General features: G+C 45.2%; 1 protein-coding gene across 1 annotated transcript in view; it reads right to left on the bottom strand.

Annotated features, from left to right (window-relative positions):
- Positions 1-9679, bottom strand: part of ARL5B (ARF like GTPase 5B) — a 122945-nt gene that overhangs the window by 66003 nt on the left and 47263 nt on the right. The window contains exons 2-3 of the mRNA XM_082258807.1: positions 8117-8177; positions 36-183 (exon numbers count right to left, since the gene is read on the bottom strand). Of these exons, the coding sequence (XP_082114933.1) occupies positions 36-183; positions 8117-8177 (209 nt within the window). The remainder of the gene's footprint in view (positions 1-35; positions 184-8116; positions 8178-9679) is intronic.

Below are 9679 nucleotides of genomic sequence, written 5' to 3'. Positions count from 1 at the left end.
CTGTCTCATATACAGAGCCTGGAAGGTGGCATTACCTCTGTGTTGGAATAGTAAGTGTTCCAGGAGGATCGCAAGGATTCTTGGCCTCCAATGTCCCACATCAAGAAGTGGGTATTCTTCACTACTATTTCTTCTACATTACTTCCTATAGTTGGAGACGTATGAACCACTTCATTCATCAAACTGAAATGAAAAGGGAAGTTTAGAAGAAAATATTCTGAGAGCTTGTACAAAAAGGTGAAGAACAAGTTTTTATATGGTTTTAAAGACCCAGCCTTCTTTTGAAACTTTGTTTACAAGTTAAAAACAGTATTTGCCAGAAAATGAATTACTTTTATTTAGCAGAGGCCCTAGAGAATAAAATGGTGAGTTTTGCAATTTTTTTGTAGAACACAGGATATTTGTGCAGCGTTTTTTCTAAATCAATTTTTAGGGGGGGGAGGGGGGTGGGACTGGATATTTGTCTTACCGTAAATTCTTTCTCTGATGTTTATTGACAGACACAGCTCCATATCTTCTTTGACCCTTGGATTATGCTGCTCTCCTTGGGAGTAGGACACTATGCGGAAAATAATGGACTACACCTATAGGGCAGCCCCAGGGCAGCATATACTCCCACTTCCTGTCATAGGACTTCAGTTTTGTAACAAGCTGTGTCAGAATACATAATCCAACAGAGGGGTGGGTGCTGTGTTCGTCAATGAACATCAGAGAAAAGAAAATTTTACGGTAAGACAAAAATCCAGTGCTCTTTAGTTCATTGACGGACACAGCTCCATATCTTCTTTGACCCTTGGGACATCCCAAAGCAGTGTCAACACGAAGTGTGGGAAAAACCAGCAATAAATATATTTCCCAAAAGAGCTCAAACTTAGCCAACCAGGTAAACCAGGAGCTCAACCAGGAACAACTAGAGCTCACCTACCAAAAAAAACACCATCAAGATGCAGGAGCCTCTGCAACAGCAGCCTCCGCAGATGCGAGCACATCCACCTTGTAAAACTTTGTGAATGTATGTACAGACAACCAGGTGGCCGCCTTGCAAACCTGTACCACTGACGCGTGATGGCGAAAAGCCCAGGAGGCACTAATCTCCCTTATAGAACTCGACTTAACAGGGAAAGGAGGAACCTGACCCTTCATAGAATAGGTCTGCACCACTGTTTGCCTGAACCATCTGGAAATTGTCGCAGCAGATTCAGCCTGCCCCTTACTAGAACCATCCGTAAGGACAAACAAGATCTGATTTGCGAATTGACTCAGTTGCCGCCAAGTACACCTTGATAGCCTGAACCACATCCAGGGAAAGCAAGGCAACTTCTTTTGGATGTTTTCCTCTTAGGACATAATGAAGGCAACACAATTTCTTCATTTAAGTGGAACCCAGAGACAACCTTAGGAAGGAACGACTGACAGGGACATAGTACCGCTTTGTCCCTGTGAACCACCAGGTAAGGTGACCGACAGGACAACTTAGCCAGTTCTGAGACCCTGCGTGCAGAAGTAATAGCTACCAAGAAAGCCACCATCTGTGACAGAGTAAGCAGAGGAAGTTCAAAAATATTTTCAAAAGGCGGTTTTTGAAGAACCGACAGTACCAGATTAAGATCACACGGAGGCACTGGGGATCTTACCGAGGAGCCAGATGGCGAACCCCCTGCACGAAGGTGTGAACCAAGGAATTTGTGGCCAATGGGTGTTGAAAAAAAAAAATAGATTGCCAAAGCTGAAATCTGATCATTGATGGTAACCAGGGCCAAACACTGATCTTACACCTCTTTGTGGTTCCCCCCAAGACTCACACCAACATACGCCTTCCAAACGCAACGATAAACCTTCCTAGAAATAGATTTTCTAGCTTTTAACAGAGTAGGAATTACCGAATCTGACAATCCTTTGTTCTTTAGTACCTGTCTTTCAATAGCCAAGCCGTTAAAGCCAGCGACTGTAAAGCAGGATGTTTCCAAAAACACATGACTCACCAGACAACAGCAGTCTGGGTCATTATATATATCATCTGAAGAGGGCCCTGTCCTACATTTGAATCATTGGATATGGAAAGGTTGGGAGACAAGGATTTCGGGCACTAAATTTCCATAAAATTGCTTTTTATTAAACAAACATTTTAAAAAACATCTAGCGATACAAGCAGATGAGAGAAATCTACATTGAACATGAGACCAGAAAACGGTCGACAGTATCAGATATAGTCTTGCATGAAGTGCTAGACCTTCATATAGTGTAGGAACAGTTGTGTACAGAACAAGTTGTATTGTGCATACATCCAATGTAATATACTTCAAGGCAGACAGAGGCTGCCGGCGGACACCTCGATGCTCAGGGTGCCAGTCAGCAGGGTCGGCCGAAGTTTACAGTAAATATATGGTATACATTACTCATGACAGTTTGCTCAACATGTTTCGCCTTCTCGGTGAAAGCTTCGTCTGGAGCTTAATAATTGTTTTGTCTGTACATTGTATATTCTGAACTTTTTTGGAACTGTAACGAGGAGGACTAAACGACGGTCACTGAGCTCATAAATGGGGGAGCCGATGTTCACAAGGAGTGTAAATACAAACGCTCCTGTGTGTTTGTATCGATCCTGCAGAATACTTTGTTAAGATAGAGATAGGTTAAACCTGCCTTGTAAGTGGCAGACACCTGATGAGCCAAATTCCGTCATGGATGTCCTCCCCGGATGGGGAACCGCCGCCATGGCGGCGGTTCCCCATCCGGGGAGGACATCCATGACGGAATTTGGCTCATCAGGTGTCTGCCACTTACAAGGCAGGTTTAACCTATCTCTATCTTAACAAAGTATTCTGCAGGATCGATACAAACACACAGGAGCGTTTGTATTTACACTCCTTGTGAACATCGGCTCCCCCATTTATGAGCTCAGTGACCGTCGTTTAGTCCTCCTCGTTACAGTTCCAAAAAAGTTCAGAATATACAATGTACAGACAAAACAATTATTAAGCTCCAGACGAAGCTTTCACCGAGAAGGTGAAACATGTTGAGCAAACTGTCATGAGTAATGTATACCATATATTTACTGTAAACTTCGGCCGACCCTGCTGACTGGCACCCTGAGCATCGAGGTGTCCGCCGGCAGCCTCTGTCTGCCTTGAAGTATATTACATTGGATGTATGCACAATACAACTTGTTCTGTACACAACTGTTCCTACACTATATGAAGGTCTAGCACTTCATGCAAGACTATATCTGATACTGTCGACCGTTTTCTGGTCTCATGTTCAATGTAGATTTCTCTCATCTGCTTGTATCGCTAGATGTTTATTAAAATGTTTGTTTAATAAAAAGCAATTTTATGGAAATTTAGTGCCCGAAATCCTTGTCTCCCAACCTTTCCATATCCAATGTAAAGCAGGATGGAAGAGCGGTCCTTGAGACAAAAGATCTTCTGAGAGGGAGTCGCCAAGGGGCATCTTCTACCAGTTTTACCAGGCCTGCTTACCAAGACCGTCGAGACCAGTCTGGGGCCACCAGAATGACTGGAATCACTTCTGCAGAAATCTCGGCAGAAGCTGTAGCTGGGGAAAGGCATATATTAGACAATACTGGCCCCAAGGGCCAGTATCTGCCAGAGGATCCCGAGACCTTGCCACAAACCTCTGAATGTTCTGGTTAAGGCGAGAGGCTAACAGGTCCACATCTGGGGTCCCCCACCAGAGAGACAGTAGTTAAAACACCTCCGGGTGAAGGAACCATTCGCCCGGACTCAGGGCCTGCCGACTTAAGTAGTCCTGCCAAAATGTTCCACCCCTGGAATGTGCACAGCAGAGGGCTGAAACAAAGCGCTCTGCCCACCTTAGAATGCTGGCCACTTCTTTGCCGCTAGGGCACTTTTAGTGCCCCATTGATGATTGACATATGCCACAGCTGTGGCGTATCCAATTGGAACCTCCCGGATCCCCTGCAGATTATCCATCCACTGGGACAGCCAGTTCACCCGAATTTTGCGGATATTGATCAGCAGGCTGAATTCCTCCCGAAACCAAACTCCCTGGGCCGATTCCATGCCCAAAACACTTCTCCACCCAGACAGACTGGCTTTCATGAAAACCACCGGCCAGTACAGGGGGGGGGGGGGGGGGGGGGGAGTAAGAAATTTCCCTGCCGAAGCGCCAGGGAACGGAGCCACCACGGCAAGGATCCCCAACAGGACCAGATTGTCCAGAGACTGAGGATTCTTGTCCCATTTTGCCAAACTCTCCTTTTGCAGAGGTCTGGTATGAAACTGAGCAAACGGAACCGCCTCGAAGGTGGAGACCATCAAACCCAGCAGAAGTCCTAAGAGATAACGGGGGCCGAATCGCATCCGGCAACTTTAGCAGTTTTGTTTCTGGAAAAAACACCCAAGCCAGGGCTGTATCCAGAGTCAGGCCCAGGAAGTCCAATCTGTTGGATGGATTCAGAGCTGATTTTTGAAAATTCAGCATTCAGCCGAACTCTTGCAGAGTTCGCACAGTGATGTCCAAATCGTTCTGTAGGACAGACAGGGACTCTGTTCACAGAAGGAGATCATCCAGGTAGTCCAGTACCGCACTACCCCTGTGCCTGAGCAAGGCTAACACCGGGGCCAACACTTTTGTGAACACCTGGTGCCTGGCATATATTGGGATATTAAGGTAAGCGTCCATGATATCAATAGAGGGCAGAAAATCCCCTTGATGAAGGGATGCCAATGCCACTGCACAAAGCGGTTCAGGGCCTTGAGGTCCAAGATTGGACGTACCTTGCCTTCCATCCTGGGAACAGTAAATAGGTTTGAATAAAACCCCTCAAAATGTTCTGACTCTTCAACTGGTACAATGACGGGGAAAGGCGAAGGTTGGAAGGAAAGAACCTCGCCGGAGGCAAGGACCGAAATTCGATCTTAATCTATGTAACTGGACCAACTCGTGGACCCATTTGTCTTGAATGAAGGAGACCACGGGTCCGGAAAGAAGCACCCCATGTACAGAGGAGGGCGCCTCTTCAGGCAGAGAAGGACTTGTCTGCGGGGCAAGTGGGACCCGCTTTTGATATACCAACCCAGGTTCTCTTGGAACCTCCAGAGAATGTACGTGAGGATTTAGAACCCATTTCCTGCGGGACAAAAGGGCCGCTTGTGGGTAGAGAAGACAGGCCCACATTTGCAACAAGGCTCTGCTTTTAGTAACCTGCGGAAACAGGGTGCTCTTACCTCCCGTGAAACCTTTAATGATCTTCCACAGGAATTCCAAACAAGCGGTCCCCCACAAAGGAGATCCGTCCGCACATTTTTGGAGGCCTGGTGCGCAAACCAGCATTTCAGCCAAATCATGCAGTGAAGAGTCATCGCAGTCACAGACAACCTGCATGCCAAAGGGGCAGATATATTGTAAACCCTGTATCAACTGATCCGCTAGCTCAGGGGGATGCTGACCCCCTTCCAAATCCTGGCATAGAAGCTTTTCCCATTCCATCAAGGCCTGGGAGACCAAGGTTATGGCAAACACCGGCCTCAAAATTGAACCTGCCACGGTAAAAAGGTAGCGGACCAGAGATTCCGCCTTCCTGTCTACAGGGTCTTTAAAAGACAGAGCGTCCTCCACTGGCAGCAATGTGACTTTTTTTTAACCTGGAAACCTGAGAATCCCCACCGGTGGAACGGTCAGTTTCTTTAAAAAGGGACTCCTCAAAAGGATACCTCTTAGCGAAACGCTTGGGTATCCAAACCATGCGTTTAGGGGAACCCCACTGACTAGTGACAATCGCATCGAAATAGGCAGGAAAAGGCAACACCTTAGTCGCCTTGGATGGTCTGCGGGTACCAAATTGCACCGGTGCAGCATTAGCTGTGTCCTTCATTTTTAAAATGTCCCGCACCGATACAATCAGTGCCTACATCAGGGACTTATCTTGCGCAGATGTAGTGGAAGAGGAATCATCCTCACTGTTAGAGCACTCAGCGTGTGTGGACGCAGACCCCGTGAGGAGACTCGCGTCCGCGCAGCCGAATCAGCCTCAGAAGTTGAGGATGCAGGTGAAGGCTGGGGGCACTTTTTGCTAGGTCTTTTTTGAAAGGACATATCCACTTTGGACACCAAGGACTGCAGGGCCGCCGACATGGCTGCCAGGGCGGACTAAGCTTGAGAATGGGTCAGGTTGAGACACGTGCTCTAGGTATCGTGTGCATCCTCGCAAGGCATTTCACTTGCAGATCAGCCCCCGTCCAGTGGGGCTATGTCGTAGCCGACAAAGCGCGGAGCTGTCCAGACTGAGAAGACCGTAAGGATCTAGGATATCCAGCGTGTCAACCAGTCTAGCAGTTGGATTGTAGTTGTCACTGGAACAGACTTGATTGTAGAGAAAACAAAAAGGAAAAAAGTTAATTTTAAAAAGGAAAAAATGCGAGGACCAGCAGGGAGCTAGGTCCTTATTTCTGACTAGGCAGAAAAAAAACTGAAGTGCTATAGTAGGAAGTGGGATTATGCCCCCTGAGACTGCCCATAGGTCTAGTCATGCTTTTTCCTGCCTAGTGTCCTACTCCTGTAGGGGGCAGTATCACCCAAAGGTTAAGAATAATCAGGAGCTATGTCCATCAAAGTGTTTTTACACATTTTCCTCAATTTTTTTTTTATTGCTGTCACAAGAAATGTAAACCTCACTTGTGAAAGCAATCAGCAGTGAACTGTACTCTTTATGGAGAGATCTGGGGTCTAATAGACTGCACATGTCTCCTGTGCCCTAAAAGCTTATCACACCAAGATCTGTGTGTTCAGATGCCATTCCCATTTATAAATGGTGCTGTTTACATCTGGGGAAACTGAAGTGATCACAGCACTCGTCTCTTCCGGTTTAATCGAAGACCTTTCCGGTCCTCTGTGACCTCTAACATAAGCCGGATTCAGTTTCTGTATCTGTGGTGGGATGGAGATACTGGCTGAAGACGCCACCACCTCTAAAAGCAATCCAGTGGCCAATTAGCCGCTGGGATGGCTTTTATATAAAAGCCGGCTGTTGGCTGAAAAGAATACCAGGATTAAGTCTGTAGCTGCAGGCATCATCCTGGTATAGATCACTTCAAACCTGTAACGTAAATGTACGTTGGGAGGCCTAGAAGTGGATAAAAACTGAGAAAGGTTGGAATCTGAATATGAAGGATTAACAGTTTTATCTCAAATCTCTGACAGCCGGTTCACACTAGAAACTGCATGCAAACCACACAAGAACACTGTTCGGGTTCGGTTCCTGTGTGATTCACATGCAGTTCTATGCAGTGCCATTTCAGCCCACTCATTTTTAATAGGCTGAAATTGCTACACACCAACAGTAGTGCATGCACTATTTTAGGAAACACTGCAATCAGATCGCATGGTACCTTTGTACCATGCGACCTGGTGAAGGCAAACACACACTGCATTCTCAACCTGCATTTTGGGGGTCATTAACTTATTGAGTGTTGAACGTGGTGCAGGAAACACGCACGGAACACAGGTTTCCAAAACCACGTTCTGGTGTAAACTGCCTCTAAGGCCTTGTTCACACAGGCGTACTTAAATGTAAAAAGCCATGCAATGACCATGTTTGCCTGCATGGGGGATGTACAGGGCACCCTTACACAGATGTCAAACTGGGTACAATGGTTGTGTCCCACTTGATCTGAATGGACTGCCTACGCAGGGATGCACAGAACACCTGCGTATTCCCATGTAGGCAGTCCCATTCATATCAATTGGGATGCATCATGCAGTGGCTGCACAGACACAGCGGCTATTGCCAATTTGACATTGTTTGGGTGTGGATGCCTGTGCATACCCATGCAGGTCCACAAACACAGAGAATTTGAGTTTGGGGACACCCACACAGATGTCAAATAGTATGTATACTACACTGCAGCTTACAAATTTTTAGATTTGTTGGCTGCATGCGTTTTTGTTTATTAGCACTTTAAAAAGCCCACATGAACAAGGCCTAAAATAGAAGAGACCACAGATACATAAAAAATAAGCAGATTTAAAAAAAAACAAAAAAAAAAACAAACACATAGGGGTTTATACAATAGGTCACCTTATCTACCACAATAGGTGTTTTTTTTTTTTTTTTAAGAAGTTACTAAATACTTACAACTGATACAGTATAGTAGTCTTTCCTGCATTATCAAGCCCAACAATGATCACCTTGTGTTCTGTAGAAGAAAAAATAAAAATTATTAACTTCCCTTTTGCACAAAAGTGACAACCGCTAGTCTACCAAATACTTTATATCACTGTAAACAGGGTCCTGTCCAAGCAGTGGTGTACAATGAATAGTTACGGGAGACAAGAATGCGCTTGGCGATTCTAGTGGAAATTTGCCCCAGTTTCAGGTCCGAATTGAGGCCTGACTCGTGCCTAAAACCGAGAACGTGGAAGTATCGGACCCCTGCTGTGACCTGCATCCGAATTCAGTGTGAACCCGGCCTTAAGGCAAAAAGGGTCCAACCGGGTACTATCAAGGTGTACCTAATAAAGTGGCCTATTTGTCTAACAGTTATATCTACATTTCGATAATCTTTTTACTCGCCTAGCAGTTTTACTTCTGGCATGTTTTAGAGGATCTAATTAGTAAATACTTATTTGTGCATATACAGTATCCTTGTATCCACGCGGTTTACTTATTAAACCGCATCCATATACTGTAATACAGTTACATCTTTCCTCTGTGAGGATGTCATTTACAATGGCAGTACCCCGTAGTCAAGCAAATACCAACTGTAAATAATCAGATGACATCACAAAGCACCAAATATTTTCTAGAACATCACAACTACCACCAGATTCCAGTTTTGCTCCAACTCTTCCCAATAGCAGTAGATAACCTGAGATGATAGCTGACTGAATCAGCTGTTTTTGAATTGTGACTGTTAGTAAACATTCCCCATTAGATACTGTTCAAACCTGAGAAGCAATAATGCTGGATCTACCCACCTCCCCCACATTCCCTGTACACTGAAATGACCAGATACATTAGTATGAGAAATGTTCCCATGGGAAAAGGTCTGCCTAGGTGGTCATAATGGGATGGCTGTTGACAAGGATCACTGTATAGCAGTGCAGACATCTCTTACATGCTTAAACCCAAAACAATATGCAACATATTGCAGCTTACTAATCATTCGAGGTGATGACTGCATTCGTTTTGTATTTTTAGTCTATTGTCCTTCTGTTTTCACCTGGTGATCTGACCAGTAACAAACGCTGTTCTTTGTAAGCACGCCTCCAAAAAAGAAAAAACTGGTAAAAAGAGGGAAAAAGCCTAAAAAAAAAAAAATAGAAAAATGCCACCACATCTAATGATTGGTAAGCTGCAAAATGTTACATTTTTGGTTTTGGATCATCACTTTAAATGGTTTGTCTCCTCCCTTTTACGGACACAATCTGCAAGAAAGCATGTTCTTTTACAAGATTAATATAAAGGAGTTAATAGCTGGTTGAACCTCTTGGCAGGAATGACTTCAAGCGTGTGCTTTCAGTAGCTCTGGATCCAACCTGCTTAACATTCAGGAGGAATTTGTGACCCTACTGCATGATCTCAGACACATTTGTAGGTTGTTTGGTGTAAAAGGCTCGCTTGAGGTCATTCCACAGCATCTCTGTGAGGTTAGGGTCGGGCCCTCCAACAGGCTCATTTTCTTTTTCTGAAGCCAGT

The sequence above is a fragment of the Pelophylax lessonae genome (assembly GCF_965119305.1).
Source record: "Pelophylax lessonae genome assembly, chromosome: 5".
Taxonomy (NCBI): domain Eukaryota; kingdom Metazoa; phylum Chordata; class Amphibia; order Anura; family Ranidae; genus Pelophylax; species Pelophylax lessonae.
Note: the sequence above shows the minus strand (reverse complement) of the source record. Positions and strands in the feature narration are given on the sequence as shown.